The 21,333-nt window shown below is 37.4% G+C and overlaps 1 protein-coding gene across 4 annotated transcripts in view; it reads left to right on the plus strand.

Annotated features, from left to right (window-relative positions):
- The window catches only part of fgf13 (fibroblast growth factor 13), a 101,061-nt gene that overhangs the window by 50,015 nt on the left and 29,713 nt on the right, over positions 1–21,333 (plus strand). The window contains exon 1 of one of the 4 annotated variants that reach the window (XM_011479951.3): positions 18,520–19,369. The exons of the other annotated variants lie outside the window; for them this stretch is intronic. Within the exon in view, the coding sequence (XP_011478253.1) occupies positions 19,180–19,369 (190 nt within the window). The 5' untranslated portion in view covers positions 18,520–19,179. Of the gene's footprint in view, positions 1–18,519; positions 19,370–21,333 lie in introns of those variants that run through there. 4 annotated transcript variants of the gene reach the window in all.

The following is a 21,333-nucleotide window of genomic DNA, read 5'->3' on the forward strand; positions in this document are numbered from 1 at the left end:
ACAGAGCTGGTGTTCTAAGGATAACTGTTTGTTTGTTTTTTTGTCACAAACACCAAATCAGTTTCATTTGCCCAAATACATCTTGAAGAACAAACCTGGAACAGACAAAGCAAAGCTGATCAATAAAGGGAAGAAGAACTTTGGCTATCAGTTTATCCACACAGCCCAATGGTGCTTCCTGTTTTGAGTTGTTATCACTCCCTTTTAGGGGTGTAACATTTCATTTTAACAATGAATTGATTCATATCATAATTTGTGGTTGCCGATGCAATTAATAGTCACTATTGTTTCATTCTGAATTCAATTCGATTCACTGATCTGAAGTCAATCCAAATTTTGAATTTAGCCAAATTTCAACCAGTGTGACTCAGAGATAAATACCTGGTAATGAACAGTGCAGGTGAAGTTTTTCAGCTTACATGTGTTTCTTGCAAGATAATCAAGTGTAATTTTCTTTTTTTTACTCTTTAAAATAAAAATCAAGTGTAAATAAAATAAGTGTACAAACAAGTAAACAAGAATGAATGTCAAATCCATTCACATTTTAGTTTTCTAAAGTTCAGCCCACTGTTCTTGTTCCACATCAAAATGATATAAAGAGAACATTTTTCGAACAATCTTTCCACACGGTACGGTCACATGCCTTTGCTAAATTCAAAGTGTTTCCACACATTGGGCTGGAATGATGGACCGATCTTCATGTGTGTTATCCGCTGTGATGCACTTGGTCATTTTTCTGTTATAGTGAGATAGACCTACGCAGCCTTAAACCAGATGATGTTTTCCAATATCAATATTATTTATTTATTTCATTTTGAAATAATCTTTTAATGATTTAGGTCGATTATATTTGATTCGGTTTGATAAAATGATTTATCGATCAATCATTACACCCCTACTCGCTTTACAATAGTGTTGGACTTTCTTCTTTCTCTTTCGGCTTTTCCCATCAGGGGTCGCCACAGCGAATCATCCTTTTCCACCTCACAATGTAAAGTAATGTAAAGTCCAACACAATAGTGTTGGACTTTACATTATGATTTAACTATATCTTCATTTAAAAATCTATTTTTAAATCTGCTATTGCCTTGCTCTTTGGATCTGCCTGTTTATTTTCAAGAGAAACATTAGATTGTGCCTGAGAGTTTCAGCATCATCATCATCATCAACCATTTTTCAGTTGGTTTTTAGACTTTATATTTCCTTTCCAGGCAATGTATTTCATTAGTACTTCATTATTTTACAAATTGCTTATTGTTTTACTCCATTCTACATTTTTTCACAGATTAGTTTTAGTTTTTTAGGTTAACAAGATCTAAATCATAAGAGCAGATATTTTAAAATGCTAAGCATGCATGTTTTTTAAGGATTTATCATGTTACATTACATCTGTCAAATCCCAATTTAAAGCTAAGATGGTCAGGAAAGCAGCCTTTGTTTCTGAGGAGGACTCAAAAAAGTGAAAGAGTTTAGTCCCTCCCTAATTTTTTTCACAACCAAAAAGTGAAGCTTTTCTCTTTTGTCCAAATTCTTACCGAATAAACCTTTAAGGTTTCATAGTTTGATTATCTGAAATCATTTAAAGTGACAAACATGGAGATACAATACAACACTGAAATTTGCACAGGAATATCTTGTTAATAAAATAAAATAAAATAAAATAAAATAAAATAAAATAAAATAAAATAAAATAAAATAAAATAAAATAAAATAAAGGTTTATCTTTTACTAACAAATCCGTGAGTTTCAGGAAAAGTGTCTCTTAGTTTGTATTAAAGTTATTTAATGTGGGACTTTAAATTTTAATAATTTTTAGCATGCCAAAAAATTTTGATTATTTGTGTCAATGAACTTAACAGAAATTCCATTGCTTCAACAGAGAAAAATGCATCTCAGGCAGACGAGATAAACAAAATATCATACATTGTGTTTTACATAAACATATGTTGTAGAAAACTTCTCTATTCCATATGATCAGATGCAGAAAAATCTTCAGATTTTAAATTCAACCCCCCCATCCCCCTTTCACTGAACACAGTTAGTTTGAGCTGAGTTGAGTGGTCAGGTTAAAGCAACTGTGACATGAGCTAAGTGAAAGTTCCCCAGAGTAAACAAGCATTTAGCCACTTAATTGGTGCAATGAGCCACACTGCTGAGTCAGCACTTTCTAAATGGGAGGCCAGCTAAACAGCTCCTGGCAGCTGTCAAGGTGAAGATTGCAAACAAATGCAAACTGTCAGCTAATGAATAATATTAATCCAATTTCAAATATAAATTTTAGTAGGTCAGGACATATAAAAGTGATCAACAGCACACACATAGGATTTTAAGGGATCTAAAATAGGGTAATAGTTTTCACATTCAGAAGTACTTATTTTACCTCTGGGAACTTTAAGTTTTGACTTTTCTTTGGACTTTAAATTAAGACTAAGTTGGAACTTCATGGCCAAAACTTGTTTTGTTCCTATTACACTTATACAATAAATGTACATTGTCATGAATCTTTGTGTGTCTTACTTGGTATTTATCAAGGTTAAAATAAGACTCTTCCGCTCAGCTCTCTCTGCATGCCTCTCTGGTTGAGGCTTCCTCTGACTTAAATACCTGGCAGGTGCTGATCAAGATCATTGGGCACACATGCCAGGTGGGCAGAATGACAGGATGCAGCAAAGCAGCAGCAGCAGCAAGACATAACAACGAGACAGACCACAAGAAAATCACTAAAAGGAATAGTCTGAAAAATCTCAAAATATGAGCTCATTAAACCCTTGTGCTATCCTATGGGGTCAAGACGACCATTGATGTGTTCTCCCTACCATGACGAAGGTGGATAAAGGTGGAGAGGATTTCATGTAATCCATGGACACCAGTGAAGATCACAAATCATTGAAGAAAAAGATTCAGCGCCCTGTCTTGTGGGGTCTAGATGACCCCATTCCCAATGATAAAGTGCCTAGGATAGCACAAGGGTTAAGTTGGTACTAATCCTTTGATTTGCAGCAGACTGACAGTTGTCTCATTTATGCCTTGGTCACATGCACCCGTGTAAGGGGTGGATGGGCACTGCAGGTTTTGGGTTATACTGGCACGTGGAGGGTCATGGAGAGTAGTGGCCACATCTTTAACCCTTGTGCTATCCTAGACACTTTAACATTGGGAGTAGGGTCATCTAGACCCACTAGTCAGTGCTCTGAACCTTTTTTCTTCAATGATTTGGGATCTTCACTGTTTAGTCCATTGATTAAATAAAATCTTTCCACCTTTATCCACCTTTGTCATGGTAGGGAGAACACGTCAAAGTAAGGGTGGGGTCATCTAAGAAACACAAGGGTTATGGGAGCTCAAGTGTGTCTTGCAGTTCTCTTGAGGCTCATGGACACCTTAGGGAACATCATAAAAATGGGACGTCCTATTGTTGTGCGTGTGGTAAGTGTATGAAGTATTTGTAAGGAAAATGTAAGTTACACACACTTATGACGTAGGGTGAGGCACCCTAAAACCTCACTAGTCATTTGTGAGGTACATGCTCTGGCTCCTTACTTACCGTGTGCAAATGCTGCACGCACAGGACGTGCAGGTAATATGCAAGTGCCCGTAAGATGCCGACACAAACTACCCTCTGACTGTCTAATTTCCTAATTACTAACAGTCAGGCTGCAAGCAGAAAGTGTGCAATGTGTGTCTGTAAGGGTGCACACTTATCCCTTAAACTAAATGGCGTCTTGTGCACTCCACATGTTTCTGGAGAAAAAAAATCCTTATATTTGCCTGCATCTCGCCTACTTCCCCCCTTACTTGTCCTTACATGTTATATTAAGTATACGCTATGACCTGTCACCCACAGCATGCCCACAGAAAACATGTATGTGAAAATTTTTGAGCTACGGGCTCACTGAGTGGTCAATGGCCTTAAAATCTTAGCAAACAATCAAATGAAAAAATTCCCCTCAGACAGCTAGTATCCACGTGTGTAGACAGTTGTGGCAAAGGCACAAGGACAATTCTTGTGGAAATCAGAAGCTGCAGTGAATTTACAAGCAAAATCTATAATTTTGCTTTACAACAGTCTGGACCCCTGTTTTCCTTTTTCTGACCTGAGTAATTATCATGTGATTGAATATTACCAATGGTTAATATATTTGTTATTTATTCAGATGTCCCAATTTCTATTGTTTTCTCGTTATAAAAAAAAAGTTTCCAGTCTTCAAAAGATATGACAGTAAATGTAAAAAAAGAAAGATGAAAAATCAAAAATTGCTGTAATCAGTTTTTGAAAGTATAGAATTTATAGTGTGACCTATCCTAGTTTCCACTTGATCTGGAACAAACATAAAAATGTTTGGCTATTAGAAATCCATTGAGCAAAAGTGTATTCACAGAATAGGTAATTTAAATCAGAGATAGTTATAGCCATAGTCTATTGACTTCTGACTATTTCAAACTTAAAACTTGCTGTGGACTTCCTGATATCTGTACAGAAACGAACCCAAAAGCTGGTCATGGAGACAAGCCACTTTGGCTCTTGCAATTAGTGCCAAGGTCAACTTTGGAGTTGGCAGAGTTTTCAAAAATCCTTGCATATTTTATATTAGAATGGTTGGAAGTTCCAAACCAGCCTGCCAGGAAACCTGTCCCCTAAAATTCATACAGAGGCCCAACTTTTTTCTTCATGTTGTCTGCCAGTCCCTGAAAAAGCTTCATTTTGCCAAAGAGTCGAGGGAGAACCAGACGAAGGACCGGGAACGTTGTGCCATCCTCCCAATACACAGCACGTGCTATAAAAGGATTTGACGAGCTGCAGTAGTTTCTGAGTTTCTGAGCCCACATTCAAGAACATTTAGTTAAATATAATTTGGAAATGGGTCAAATTTAATGATTGCTGTTACTTTGATTTATTTATATGTTATGTTTAAACTACAAAATTAGAAACAAATTCGTTGTAATTTCTTTGACGGTACTTTAATATTTGGATAGTTTTGCAGTACTCACATTTAAGACAGACTCAGAGCTACTCTGGGAGGTACAACTAATGTGCCAATAGTGCTAATGCTGGTGGCCTATCTTTGGATTGTTTACATCATTAGATTAATTCAAGTTACTTTGAAAAAAGTCATTTATATTTATATATATATATATATATATATATATATATATATATATATATATATATATATATTTTATGGCTAAAAGATACACTACTCATGCTGAAACCTCACTTGCCCTTTATGCTACACTTTCTTCCTTTAATAAGCTCCTGTGTAGTGTTTCCTTCTCACTTTTTACTCTGGCACACATCTTGAGCCAGGTGTAAGAAAGGTGACCTGCAACTCATTATCCCAAACAGAAATCTAACTTTCCAGTACACGTGTGAGCATCCGACTGGGACCCACAGGTGCACTGAACTGATCAAATGATGACATGAAGGTGTTGTATCTGTGCCTCTGCTTAATTCTGAAAGACTGGTCAAGCACCACAGAATGCTTTCATGCAAACCACTGCACCTGTGATGGCAAAGCATAGCATCCATGTTGCAGTCGGTCGTTTATTATCCCCTAGACGATGGGTCAAATCCGGGGACAAATTTCCCTTCGTGGGATAAATACAGTATAATAAAAATTCCATTAAAAATTGTTTTAGTCTGCTTTAATGTATACTTAGATGATAGTCTAACAAATGTGTAATGTTCTCCAAAGGAAATTTCAAGGATGTTACATAACATGTCCATGTCGTGTTCATAAATCATATTCATGAAAAATACATAATTCCCTAAAAGCCTCACAAGAGCAAAAGTAACAGTTCTTCTCTTTCAATAAATGTGGGGAAAAATAGCTGAAATGGGTAAAAGAAATAGAAAATGATTAATAGAAACAGAATAATAATGTATTTTTTTTTTCAAATAACAGTGTCGATAATTGTGTTGATACGGCTATAAAAATAAAAGCCTTTGCAAATATTGTTTTTGTTTAAACATTTTCTTAAAATGGAGTCTTTCCTGTGATTATTATTGTTTTGTCACTAATATTTAATATGCCTAGTCTGCTTTAGAATGACACTTTATGGGGCGTTCATTATTTGAATTCTCACAAGAAAGTGACAGTGTTTTTTTGGGTTCAAAACCTAGACAAATTACAAATAAAACATTTTCTTTTTTGTTTTTTAATAACATTGTTCTTACTTGTAATTAAACCAGCTTGCCCTACTTTTATCTTAAATGTTTTTTTGATCTTGATAGATTTTAGCTATTTTTTAATATATAAATTATATAAATTTGTATGTGAAGCATTGTTTGCATGTACTAACTAACTGATAAGTATCCCTCTCTTCCTGCATGCATTGCCATTTGTGAGTCCTACTGTCTTCCTCATTTCTTTAACTCATAGTTAACATGAGTATAAGAGGTCATATCAGACAATGACAGTGGCTGCGTGTCTCATGTTTGCTGTTTTAACATACAAATAAATGCTCAGTAGGATGATAAATACTAGACAATTGCTCTTGACTCAGCTCTCTTTGTGTTGAGCAGAACGTCAGAGATGCATTTTCAGAATGATGTAATGGAGAGAAATCAGGCTAACAGCAGGCCATTATTTTTAGCGGCCATTTGGCTTGTGGGCAGTAACACAAAACTGAGACTGAACACAGAAATTAAGAAAAGTAACATTCTATTGAGCCCCCAAACCAAACCAAAAGAAAAATGGTGACCTCCCATGGAGACCACACCAAGCAGGAAACCAAGCTCATGCTCTTTGTGGACTTCCGCCAGCAGAAGGAATAGCACCTCACTGTTTCAAAGAACGTCCTCCAGGAGTCAACTTAAATTAAATTAAACAACAGTGTGCCTTATAATCTGGAGTCAAAATGTTAGTAGGTTTTTTACGAGCTGCAAACAAGTCTGAGTGCTATTGTGAATATGCTAACACAGGTAATGTGTAGCGGTGTCTGACTGTGTTTATTTTGTTTATGTTGGGAGTTACAGGTACTGTGAACACACTAACGGGGATAACGCTTCAAATATGACTAACATGTAGAGTGCTACAAACACGTTTCTGTGAATCCAGTCAATAAAGTCTGACTGGATGACAGACTCACCTCTGACTATTTTCTCGCTCCTTAGTTTGGTGTGCCTTATATATGACGTAAGTTAGGAAATGGGCCATTCATTGATGTTGTGACTTGTTATCCAGTGCACCCTATAGTGCAGAAATTACAGCATAATATGCAAGGCAGAGAAAATATACATTTGATTGAATAGCAATATTAATCATATGGATATAATTTAATTTTGTTCTCTAAATTAAAAACAATATGACAGATTGTCACTTTTTCTGTAATCTTGTGCTCTGTTCCACTCTATTGTGGTTCTATGTCAACTCAGCAGAACTCTTTTTACCCGTGATCGTTTGTACCCTGTTAGGATAACTGTTGTGAATTCTGTTGTCCATAAAAGTAGAAACGGGGGTTTTCAGTGTTTGCTGGGGAGTGTGACCTATTTACACACCCTCTCTCTTCAGTTGACTCATATCTCCTGTGTTGTCATTTCAGCTTAGTTGATTTGTTCCACACAATGCTTTTACAGCATAATCTAAAATCATACTGTCTCAGTGGCACTTTCATATTCAAAGATTGTAATGGTGGGTTTGATGCTGTAGAAAAAATCCATTACTAATCAGAACACAGCAGCTGAAAGATCTTTTTGACAGCTTCTTGGCTTGATCTAAAATCTCAGCAAACATTGTCATTTAGTAGACAGACATGTTTGAGTGAGAAACCAAAGTAAAATAAGTTTTTCTAACATTTGCATTCAGTTCATTGTGCTGCATGTTTAGATTTCGGTGTATATTATTCACAATTCCAGCTGAGGTTCAGAATGGGGTTATTTTGAGGACAACTACTGATTTTATTCCCAGGTTTTTAAATTCTACTATTTGAAATCAACTGATGTAAAATTTATTTTTATCGTCTTACATTTAAAGGAAATCATTGCAGAAATAAGATTGCTGAAGGGGTAGAAACACAACCCAAGTTTAGCTCACATAGGAGCTTAATTTGGTTTTTCCTCTTGGGATTGATTTTATTTGGTCCCAAGTGAAACTTTGGTGTCTACTCTCAGTAATACAAAAAATGTTGGAGCTTTCTATAGAATTTTTCGTTTTTGCAACATTTCTCCTTCAATCAGACTTTTCTTTATCTGTCATAACAGAGGCAGTAAGTACACGTGTTTCCAGTGTAGTTTGGCACATATAGGGATCTTTTCCTAACGTGTGTATTTAGGACAATTTCAATAATCAGAAAGTCTGAAATACATTTCCTTAATTCTGTTTAGAAACCAGTTGCCCCAAATTCCCTGAGAGTCAGGGTTATGAAACATGGATCGGATGAAGCAACATTAAACCATCTCTCTGTGGTTTTCAAAGTGATGATGCCGAAGGACCTGGACTCTACTGACTCACCATCTATGATTCACACATAATAGTTTAGTCGTCTACTTCTCCTGTGTGCCCCTGGCTAACCCTGGTGTTGATACTGGCACGGGCAGACAAGAATGTTGTTCAGATAGCAAGCATTTCAGGACACGTGTTGGCTTTAGCCAAAACACCATGACCTTCAATCAGTCTGTATATATATATATATATATATATATATATATATATATATATATATATTCTCTTTTATCCATGAATTTTGACATCATGATTTGTTTTGCCAAATTACTGAAATTTACCTTCACTATCCTTTTAAGGCCGCAGCTGGGGGCAGCCATGTGCATTTGTATCACTGATATTACTCTCTTTGAGATGAAAATATGGTTGTGAAGCATGAAGAACAGGAAGCACACACTTTTTGAACAGACTGTTCTGTGGAAATGACAGCACATTTGACTTCAGTGTAATTCATTGCAGAAAGGTAATTGCATGGGCTCTGTCGACGTATTAACTCTGATTGGTTATTTATTCTTATACCATGGTCCGGGTGAGTACTCGATTCTGATTGGCTACTGGGTGTGCGTTAAAAAGTGACAGACAACAGGATAACCACAAGGTTAGTTCCGGTCACCTAGCTTAAATGTTTTGTATCACTGCGCCGGCTTCTTTAAAACAACCTTTTGCTTCATCATTTGGACAAAAACAAGCGGTGAGAGGTGAACTTTCTCTCTGAACTGATGCTTTATTCAACCCATCGGAAAGATCAGCATATTTATATCGCCGAATCTTGACTGCAGCGGTGGTGCAAGCTAACTATTTGTGCGACGCCGCACCTCGTAACAAATAGTCTGCGTCGCGCCGCTGCACAAATAGTTAGTTTTTTGTGAGAAAACCGATCCAAATTAGAAAAAAAACAAGAAATAAGGACTAAAATCGAAGTGTGCATTATCACTTTTTAACGTACTTGTCATGGTGCCTCTGTCAGCCCCACCCCTCTCTGCTCTGCTCTGGAGGATTCCCAGCTGTTGCCACTCACCTCGTCAGCCACTCTGCTCTGGAGGATTCCCACCTGTTGCCACTCACCTCATTAGCCCTGCTGCCTTCTTAAGGAGATCCACAGCCAGTATTCGTCGCCAGTTCGTTGTTCCTCCATGGACGTTTTCACCACGAGAGCTACCTGGAATTCCCTCCGGGACGGTCCGATCATTCCACACTTGCCTCGTCAGCTGTTCATGCCCTCACAGCCTTCACAGAAGTCCTCCAGCAACCCCATATCTTCTTGCTTCTCACCTGCAATCTGAAACCAAGGTTCCCGTTTTTGGAAAACCACCTGCAAGATAAATATATCTAAAATACTAACCATAAATCTCTCCTGTTATCCTTACGGGTTCCAGCATCTGGGTCTGCTTCAAAGTCTCAAACCATGACAGTACTTTGCTTCGCGTTGGACGGTTCAGGCTTCCACGGCGTGTGTTAAAAGGTGATAATGCATACTTCGTCGGCCATTAACCCTTCCTTGTGGTTACAAGCTCAGGACTTAATAACTCAGAGCAGGTTCAGATATAGTAACAGTTTAATGAGTGAAAGTCTGGTGTGGACTAAAGTCTCAGCTTTCATTTGACTTAAAGTTTCAAAGATGTCTATCAAGTTCAGTGTGGATACAAAACAAGCCCAAACCATTATTCTTCCTCCACTGTGTTTGGCATTTGTTTCCGCAAAAAGGGCTAGTGTAGATTTGCTTCACTGGAAACTGTTTACAATGCTTTTACAAACATATACCCCTCTTACTTAACATAATTGAATCCACTTTTCTTATTCTGATCTTTATTTTGTCTCCTTGGATTACTGTATTACACAGGCTAAAAAGAATGGATATTTTATATTAACAAATATTTACATTCATTTTATCACCTAATCTCAAGATCGATGTTTGTTTATCTTTATCTTGGCCTGATTATGTTTCTTTTACAAAATATGCATTCTCATAATAAAAAGAGCATTCCGTTTTTCAGTGAAAAAAGAAAAATCGCATTTAGTTTTTTTTCTTTTCGGTACACCGACACATAGATTTTATTAATTGTTTGATTTGATTGATTGATACAGAAATCAGTTAAAAACATGTTTAACATTGAATGCTTTCAGTTGGAGTTACATAATTTATTTCTACTCTGTTAAAAAAAAAAAACCAAACATCTAACATTTATTTTATAGAAAAAATCATTATGTAAGTCACTTAGAATGAACCAATGGTGTGCTTTGTAGATGCTCAGGTTTACAGCTGTTTGAGGTTTTTTTTTTTTTGTTTTTTTGAAACGCAATGACACTTTAAGAAATAAAATAAATGTGCTAATCTGCAGATAAAACAATTTGAAAACAGTTGCTGCACAAAAGGTGAGAGGTCAAATAGAGACTGTTCATGTTTATTTCTGGTTCATCCTGATGTCAGGCAAAGATGAAATTAGACGGGTCAGAAATAATTTTATCATTATAGAATTAACAGGTTTTTTATCTCAAATAAACACAAAGTTTTAGTGAGCATGGATCATATCCACAGTGGAAAGACCTGTACACACAATGAATATGATAAAATTACCAAGAAATAATAATACAGATTGAAGCCTGCTGGATGCGTTTTTCCCTCTTAACCCTTGTGCTATCTTAGATGACCCCACCCTAACATTGACGTGTTCTCCCTACCATGACAAAGGTGGATAAAGGGGGAAAGATTTCATGTAATACATAGACACCAGTGAGGTTCAAAAATCATTGAAGAAAAAAGGTTCAGCGCACTGTCTAGTGGGTCTAGATGACCCAACTCCCAATGTTAAAGTGCCTAGGATAGCACAAGGGTTAAGTGTTACACCCCTAATTTTATACATCCACTGAAGCTCAAAATTGACATTTGACTCAAAAAGGTTTTCTGACACAGTTTCTATCTGTACACAATTTTCAGCTTATAGATTTGTGACACAAATCTACTGAGAAGGCTCACACGGTTAAGTTGTTTGTCCACCATGTTTTAGAATCATCCTAGAACTCACATTGCAGGAACTAATGTAGCTTATATCCATCTATTTTAATCTTCGCATCACTTCCTTTCCATAATTTAACACCATCTGCAGTCCAAACAGTGCCACTGATAACAGTCTTTTCTTTAGAGCTGCTGCTCATCCCTGAATGTACTAAAGTTTCATCCTCAGCCTGAACCTAGAGTAACTGATGATGTCCTGCTCTGTTAAACCCAACCCCCATTCTCAGTTTGCACATGCTCTCCCCACCTCTATCTTTCACACACACCCTCTTACGTACATACAGTATCCATGGCAACGCATGGTATCACCACAGCACTGTTGGCTAAGCATGCTGGATGCTGCTGCTGTGGTGGATTTACTGTACCCGTGCACACAAAGCACCAGCAGGATGCTGCCAAAAGGCTGAAAGCCGTTACCAGCAGCCTTGTGAGATTAGGAGAGATCACTCTCCTTTCCCAGGATCTTACTTTACGCTATCTCCACATTGTGTACAAAAAGAGTAAAAGAAAAAAATATTCAATTTGTGATGGAACAACAGTTTAAGGAGAAAATAAAAAAATACAGATACAGTATAATTGCTCGGTCTACATGTAGTCTTCACTTGATCAGGGGCCCATTCCTTAAATGTATATTACATTTATGGAAATGAAACCACAAATGAAACCATCAAAGAAGGTTAACCAAATACACATTTAGTCATCTTTGTGTTAAAAAATGAATTAAACCTGCTGTGTTGTCATGACACCCTTGAGTTATTAAGGAGATGAGATGGTTTTAATTGTGGTGTTATTGTTAATAATGCAAAAGTTAACTTGATGTTCAACCTTGGGGTGCTTATCTCTCCTCACTGAGGCTCTCTAGTGGATGGAGATGGAAATGTTGCTTTAATGTAAAATGGTCTTTTTCTATGTGGAGACCTAAGTTAAATTGAAGCTATGATTGAAATCAAATTGAAAAACTTTGGTTCTAATAATGTTTTTTATGTTATTTTTTTGCTGAAATTTCATTTTGTCCATCTCAAACTAGTTGCAGAGTTTATTGTGCACAGCTTTCATCTTGCAGCGGTGCTGTGTTACATGCTTTCAGATCTTTTACATATTCATTCTTTCACAGCGTGGATGGATGTGTGTGACTACAGTACAGTTAATTTGCCCAAGGGAGGCCAAGGTAGAACGGCCTTCCAGGGGGCTACATTAATTAAAATACGCATGACGCACTGAAGCAGCACACACACACGCAGCAGGTTCTTTTCTGTGCCTGTGTCCTCATTAATGCTGCGATCATGTAATGATTACAGAGGTCACTTGCTGTTTGGATTTATTGCTTATACAGAAAAATCCTTCCTTTTATGCCTCGTGATCGACTGTACATCCATGCCTTGGGCGGGATTGGTTTTCTTCCTTAATTTGCATAAATGTTGTAGAAGACAGGCTGATGCTCTTGATCTTACCACCCTTCTAACTGACCTCACTGTCCAATTGAGTCATGACCGAGTCAAACCTTAGTCACAACTGCCCTTACGGGTGGATACTGGCTGTCAGTGGGTGAAAAATGGGCAAATCTGCAGGTGAACTGCAGAAAATTAGAAGATCATAGACAACACGGTGAGCCTTTAAGGTGAAAATGTTCATGCACATTTTCTTCCATGGGCATGCTACGGGCAAAAGGTAGTTATCGGTGGAAAGCTCTGCCTCTCTCTTTTGCCGAGTGTCCAAGACACAAGGCCGAATGTTGCTTGAAACAATTATAAAGTTGATAATTGATCTCCTGCCTAGGGTGTCCTGATGCCATGTGTATTGATGGACACCCTTGTGCTTGAACATGGTGTTTGTTATGGACAAACAATGAGATGCACAGAAGTCCAACAACAAACCCTGCTAGGCTTCAGATCAGGGAGGCCATTCTTACCAATCAGGCCCCTCCAGGTGCCACTGTCATTGCCCACGTGAGCACTGAAGTCCCCCAGGAGGACAATGGATTCCCCCGTTGGGGCACTTACCAGGACCTCTTTGAGAGACACCAAGAAGGTCGAATAGTCCAAACTGCTGTTTGGCCCGTATGCTGAAACCACACTCAAAGACCTGCCCCCCATCCTAAGGCAGAGGATGTGGCAGTGGACCCTCTCGTCCACCGGGGGGAACTCCAAAACCTGACAGCTGAGGTGGGGGCTCACGAGTAAGCCCACACCAGCCCGCCGCTGTGTTTTACTATGAGCTACTCCAGAATGGTAGAGAGTCCAACCCCTCTCAAAGGACTGAGTTTCAGAGCCCAGGCTCTGTGTAGAGGTGAGCCCATATATCTAGTCGGTACCTCTCAACCTCTCGCACAAGCATGACTGGGGTACGCTGAGGCACCTGCCTTTGACTGCTACCCTTTTTAGGTCTCCTATAGGTGGTGGACCCATGGGAGAGTGGTCCCATGTCGTCCCTTTGGGCTGAGCTGAGGCTTTTGGACCTCTGCTGGATAAAGAACCAACATCCCATGTGGTGGCTTGATGGTGGTGGTAAAGGTTACAACTTGACTTTGCATCAATGTCTCATAGGATTAAAGAGGTTTGGATCTGGAGAGTGCGAAAGCTGTAAAGCAAAAAAAAAAAAAAAAGAAAAATCCCATAAATCAAGTTCTCATCTTACATTCAATGACCCCTTAAATCTTATAGATTTGTCATCCTGGAGGAGAATACTCCCATGGAGCAGCTCTAGAAATGTCTAATTACAGGGTGAGATTACTCTAAGCGACCTTCTATTGATTCACACTGAGCCTCTCTTCCAAGAGGACACGTGGGACAGGTGAGGAGCCGCTGAGTTCCATCACTGAAGGTGTCAAAGGTTCAGGTTGTCAAACTGTCATGTAACCTAATCTCTTTTATAGCGTCAAATTTTGGCCAAAAGTCGAGGTCAAATGGTAACATAAAGGGCCTGACTTTGATCTAGGATCACTGGGCAATACTGTTACTAGTTTTTAGTTCGACACATTAAACAAAAAACTTGGAGGTAAGAAATACAGTTTTTTGTGCTATTTAAAGACCAGAGTTGCTGCAAGTTTTTCATGAAAACACCAGTTTAAAAACCTAACAAAGTCCTTAAGTGATTCATGGTTTGTGAAATGTGATATTTGTTATATCGAATGAGTATAGGAAGTATAAGGAGTTCTTTATCAGTTCACTTTAAGAGTTTTCTCTTCTAAAAATTGAAAAATGCGTGACAAGTCAAAATTGGGAATATATAGATTTGATTTTCTTAGAAACCAAACAATGTCTTGTTTTTAAAGTTTGACCAAAAGATTAAATAAAGTTTTAGATCAAATAAGATATATCTTCAGTCATCCCTGCAATTGAGTTTCATCGTGGAACCTTTATTAGCTCAGAAATATTGTCCAATGACACAGTGAGATTGTGTTACATCAGTTTCAGCTGCAGATATGTTTTGTTTGAGCTGTAATTGCTCGTTTTTTTTTACCATTTTATTTCCTCCTCACTTCATAATTATGTGAGAACAAGTGTGATGCTTGAGTCGCTGGAGTCAAGAATTCCCAGGGGGTTAGCTGTTGCTGTTGTGCAAAAAATCTTTTGACACCAACCAAACATGTGAAATGTAAACAGGTGGATGGTATCTGCAAAATCTGACTGAACTAAAATGGCAAAGAAATATTCAATGTAAAAAAAGAGTAAGTGTAAATCACATAAATTAAAGTTCAGATTCATGAACCTACTAGTTATCATTATCTAATGCTTCTCATATTAAATATAAAATGAAGTTAACAGTAATGTGTTAATATAGTGATTATATTAAATTGTTATGACATAAAAAGTCTTCTCATAACTTTCTGTTGATTATTTCCAATCAAACAGGTGCAAAGTTATTCACATGCTTCTTAAAGAGAGAACACATCTTTGTGTTGAATCTTGCATTTATGAATTTTTTTTCTGTATATAAACACAAAACCCACTGACATTTCTGAAAAAATACAGAAATTTGCACACAGCAAGATTCATAAACTGATAGGTATCAGAAAAGGACCCCCAGCTGACCTGAACAGACACACTAAGGTCTCCTGTGCTAAATCAGCTGCTGTGCTATCAGCACTCCCTGACTTATCTATTGTGCTGTCTCTTACTGTCGTCTTTCTTTAGTGTTTCATCCCTGCCAGAGAAATCGTTTAATCTTAATCGTTCTCACTTGTCTGTTTGCACAAGACAGAACTCTGCACAGTGGCGTTCCAAAAGAATGCTGTATCAATTAACTGAAGTTATTGCTTTTGGGTCAAATTTGAAGAATTTATTAATATTTACGTTTCCTTTTTATGCCAGAATTTGATGTGATATTTTTTAATTTAGTGGTTTGGGAGAGTGAAACTATAATAGCCTAATAATAGCAGCCAACTTCAAAAGAAAATTTAAATTAGTTTGACGGGACATTGGATGAAGGTATTTTTGTGACAATCTGCATCATAGTCTGCCACATTGACTTGACGTGTCTCTTTGATGTGAACTATAAAGTACTTTTGCTGCATTACAAAGATGTGGAATGACTTAAAATTATATAAGAAAAACTGTTAAATACAAGCTTGAAAAAATGTATGACCAACAGAAAGTGGGGTGATAGAATTGTGAAAAGATGTCATTAAATATTAAAGCAGTTGATGGAGATCCAAAAAAGGTAAACTTTTATTTTTGTGTGTAATCGAATTATTACAACCTTGAGATAAGGATCTCAAAGGAACAAATAGGAGAAAAATCAATTAATTGTCAGAATAAAGTCTCATGCCATTTCAGCTTCATTTCTAATGGCAAACATTAGTTTAGAAATTTTAATCTCAAGAGATATCAGAAATTGAGATTACAGTACAAATTTAAATAAGATATTTTTTAGCCAATCTATAAAACCCAGCAACCGTAAAGTATCATTTTCTGGACACTATGAGATTTTCTTATGAAAGTACACGTAGTCTTTAGATCCAATAGCACCATCTAGTGTTTGATCTGAGTTTTTACATTCTCTCCTTTCACTAATACTTTCTCATTTAGGTTGTTAAGGCAAACCCAGGTGTTTTGTCACATTCAATTATTTTGTAAAACGAATAAATAAGCAAATTAATTGATTCATTAAATAATATTTTAAACTGCATGTTAACATTAGGACGATCCAAATAAAGCAGAGGGAAACCACTTTATGTGCTCTCAGATTATTATAGATGTTTTAATTATCTTTTTCTTTTCTTAAATAATACCTTAATTCTGTTGTTTTTGTTCAGCTTCAGGCCACAGAGGTGCAGATTACCAAAACCGCCTCTGCTATTTCAAAGAGCATAAAATTGTCCGTTTGTGAGGAAAAAACCACTTTGTCTAATGCAAAGCCCATTGTCTCGTCGATATTTCAGCCCAAAGTGGAAAGGCCTGTATAACCAGCTTAGACAACACATTATCGGATCATTTTACATCGTTTTTGAAACATGAGAGCAAATCTTCAAGGCGAGATGACGGAAGTAAAACTGCTGCTCTCCTTTTCTTTGACTTTTCTCAAATGTATCCAACATAAAAATCCTTTTATTTTTTACGGAAGAGTCCCTATGGCCTGTCTCTGACCAACAAAACCTCCAAATGAATGTTTAATGAGCTTTTTAGAAGTCACAATGGCATGTCGCTAATGTCCTGTAATGATCTTCCTGTTGATGGCCACGCCTCGACGCTTTCTCATCCACTACGCCTCGGAGAGTTGACTGACAATGGTTTGAACTTTGGTAAATCTAGTCCCTTCGCATTCACTTCAGTACTTAAGGACTAAGAATATCCAAGACGCTGCTTTTGGCTGCGCTGCAAAGACAACATGACATTTCCTTTGAGAAAATCTGCCTCAGGTAGGCTGTCAGATCTTGCTCTTTGACGCTGCGCACGTTTTTTTGTCTGCATCCGGAGCTTTATGACTGTTACAGTAACTAAACTCAATGTGATTCTGTTAAATTATGACTATTGTTTTTGTTTTGTATATTATAATAATTGTTGTTTCTGTGCTGTTTTAATAGCTTATAGCTGTCTCCGTTGACGCTGTCGCATTAAAAATAAATCTCGCTTGTCAGCTGTTGTGTTGCTGTCCATGGTCCTGAAGTTAAGATTGCTCTACTTTGAAACTTGATCTTCTGCTTTTTTATATTTTTGATTTGAACTTTTTTTCCTTTGGCATAGATTGATTGAAAAGCTCCAGAACATGTGTTTTCAAATTGGAAATTTTGTTTTAACATTTTATTATGTATGACACTGTTGCTATACACCAACTCCATGAGATTATTGACTTTGTGAAGCCTCGCGGTCTATTAAAGAGACTTTTGTCAGGCGCGCTGGTCAAAAGTGTGAGCGAAAGGAAAACAGTAGATCCATTTTAAAAATACTTGCAGTTTTTGGTTTGAAACTATAGAGGGCGCTGTCGGTTAGTCATTGAAATATGCTGAATGGAGAGCCGTTGTAAAGTAAGTGTTGCACCAAAGAGGACAGCTGTGCTGGGAAATGTTGGCCTCAGAGACAACAGTCTGTAGTTCACGAAGCACTTTTGACCCCAATATTCAACAAAATATCTTCCCACAAGATGCAACCCCATCAACACCAGAGATGTAGACGCTTATAAGTGACACATCTAGACGAAGAATGCTTTAATTATTGATTCAAATGCTTTTTGTTTATTGGTTTTCGTTGCATAACTGTTTAAATGCATGTGTGATATCTGAACACCCAGAAGTTGGAAAACAATAATCCTACTCAATCATATTTAATCATCGCACTCAATGTTTGAATGACTTATTGACTGATCCTTTACGCATGCTCCTTAACCCCCTCAGTCTGCACCGATGGAGTGGGTTTTGATGTGTGTTGAATAAAATGACCAATTCGTAAATAAAAAGGGGAAATAAAGCAAAAGCAGCGAACCCTTGCGCCTTACACCCATTTCTCCTGAGTGATCCCACCTGACAGTTAGTGTTGAGTAATTCATGTCCTGCGAGTGCGTGCGCGCGCTGCCACCCTGCACCCTCCCTGCTGCTCGCTCTCCAGGTTGTAGGTGGGATGCTCTAAGCAGCATGCCTGAGTTTTTCTTGCGCTGGGCTCGAACACTGATCCGCCATGAAGCGCTTCCTGCTCACTTCCGGCGCTTCTCCTCAGCCACTGACAGAAAACACGCTGGGACTTTGGTTCACCTTCTATGCGCTTCTTTTCCAAAGGACCGCTTAGAAGATTTTTCTCCCCGCAGCGACCACTTTCTCAAATGGATTAAGTCAAGCAGATGGAGAGCATCATAAACCCTCATCCGGCGTTTGCAAACAGGTGTTTCCAACCAGAGGCTTATGAGCTTCACTGCGCTCAACGTACCTAAGCGTAATGATGGCTAACTAACTACTTTTATTCTTTGTGACACCAAAAGAATGAGGCGATTGAAGGGGGAGGCTGAGTTTCTGTGACCGTTCTCATAGCTTTGGAGGAAATATCGTATTATTATTCATTTTTTTCAGGCACAGAGCTGTCAAAGTGATGCGATGATCGTGATCTGAGCTGTGTGGACCGAATTCACACAACTGTTCAGCGCACTTTGTTCCTTCTTTACTCCACTGGTGCGTCCTGCCGACTCTTTCTTGGACGGTCTCCTGCAGAACCCTGTTTTTGATCTGAGGGGGTTTGATTGCTTTTACGTTTCTTTGGAAGTTTTTCATCGTCTCTAACTTAGAGCGCTGCCAAACTGGCTATGGCGGCGGCTATTGCCAGCTCCCTCATAAGGCAAAAAAGGCAGGCGAGGGAGCGGGAGAAGTCTAATGCCTGCCGCTGCGTCAGCAGCCCCAGTAAGACCAAAGGGAACTGTGAAAAGCCCAGCCGACTGAACGTCTTTTCCCGAGTCAAACTCTTTGGCTCCAAGAAGAGGAGAAGAAGAAGACCAGGTCTGTTGTTTTTAGACCCAATTAACATTTACGGGATTTAATGAATTTATTAATCTTTTCGTGGATCAAGCAAAAGTTTTCAAAATTAGCTAAAAATGAATTAAAGTCATATTTGACATTTTTAGATAATAACTCAAATTACGTTTTTAAGCAGGTTAAACACTCAGGACTTTAACCCATGCCTTAGCATACTTTACAAATTAAAAATCCAAAAAGAAAGTGTTTCTAAAATGTGAAATTATTCTCCAAATGGAAAAGAAACACAACATATCAGTTAGTTCTTGGTTTTATAGTTAAGGTATTTGAAAGTCTGACTGTCCTTTATGTGGTTGTAAGTTTGAAAATCTATTTTTGTTAAGGACTTGAAAACTCAACATGAGATCCTCAATCATATTAATTTTCTATCACAAGATTTATTTGACAACATATGAACATTTCAAAAGTTAAAATAAAAAAAATGGAAAAATAAATATTCATCCAATTTAATTGATTGACCTTAAAACATTTAACACTCAAGCACACTTTCAGCAAAAACAGCTGGCCCTTTAACCTTCAGGTCCCAAAACTCTGTTTTGCTAAAAAAGGCGGATTGTTGACACTTTCTCATGAAAACTGCGCATCTCTTTGATTTCTATTTGGTTCATTTTAATATCATCAGGCTCCTTTTTTTCTACTGATTTTAGACTCTACATTTTAAAGACGTGTTTCCCCAAATGCTCATCAACTGTCACTCCAGTTTTGGTGTGCAGGACATTTACAGTTTGTCAGAGTTTCTGAGTGGATGATGAACACATGAGATGGGTTCCACCTTTAACTCACAAATGCTGTTGTTTACGACGTATTGATGTCGTACTGCTGATTGTGAACAATATGTGACAAGTGGTGAGATAACATGGATGAAAAGAGCGGTTGACAAACAAATAAACAAAAAACAAAAGCCCATCATTCCACAGTTGGGACAGTGACCAGGAAGGACTTCGTTGTTATTGGACATTAGGCTGATATAACACTGTTTATAGGGGATGATTACAGAAATATATGGGGCGTGGTGGGGTGGGGGGTTCAACCAGATGGACTAAGATGAACAGTGTGAAAAACTGCAAGATTACACCAATAAAACCAACTCTTTTGCAATTTAGTTTTTACGATTCTACCAATCCAACATCAATAAACAGAATAATCTTGACATGAACTAGTCTTTAATAAATGACATGAAAAAAACTGAATACAATTATCAATTTAACAAACATTTAGCCAAAAGAGTCTGTTAATCTTTAAAAAAAAATAATTTCGTGTATGATATATCATATACCAGGGAATTATGAAATTAAAAGTCGCAGAAAACCACTTTTTTAAAATGTGTTCAACCTCGACTTTCTTAGAGGGCGTTCATTCTGTATCTATTTTCAGCTGTTTTCTGCACGACATGTCTGACATGATCCCGAACATTTTTATTAACTTGCTTCAAAAGATGCAAATCTTAAAGTGTGAGCAAACATTTTTGCTGTAATATTTTGGCAATTTCATAAATTGTGCACAATTAATTCAAGTTTTTGTTCTTAAACAGACATTATTTTGTTGCAACTTTGTTTGTGATATATTTTTGTTCAATGTTGGAGTGTTACTTTTTCACATTTTCTAAATAAAGCTGCTATTGATTACATGTTCTGTTGTTAATTACCAATTATTCGGTCATGGGAAATTTAGTATTTAAAAAAGATTTTTTTTAAGTGTAATAAATGTATTGTTTAAGATGACTTTCCATGCAGCTTCTGCATAATCTGGACATTGACAAAACAATTTGTTTGGTTATTTGGAAGTTTTATGTTCCTGATTAGATTTTTTTTTTTTACTTTATGTTTTTATCTAAGAGCCTTGATTATATTTGATGATTATATTTGATTATATAGATGATTATTTTTAAAGTTTAAAGATATTCTTGTTTTTATCATTCACAGAGGGAA

Source organism: Oryzias latipes, chromosome 10 (assembly GCF_002234675.1).
Source record: "Oryzias latipes chromosome 10, ASM223467v1".
NCBI classification, from domain to species: domain Eukaryota; kingdom Metazoa; phylum Chordata; class Actinopteri; order Beloniformes; family Adrianichthyidae; genus Oryzias; species Oryzias latipes.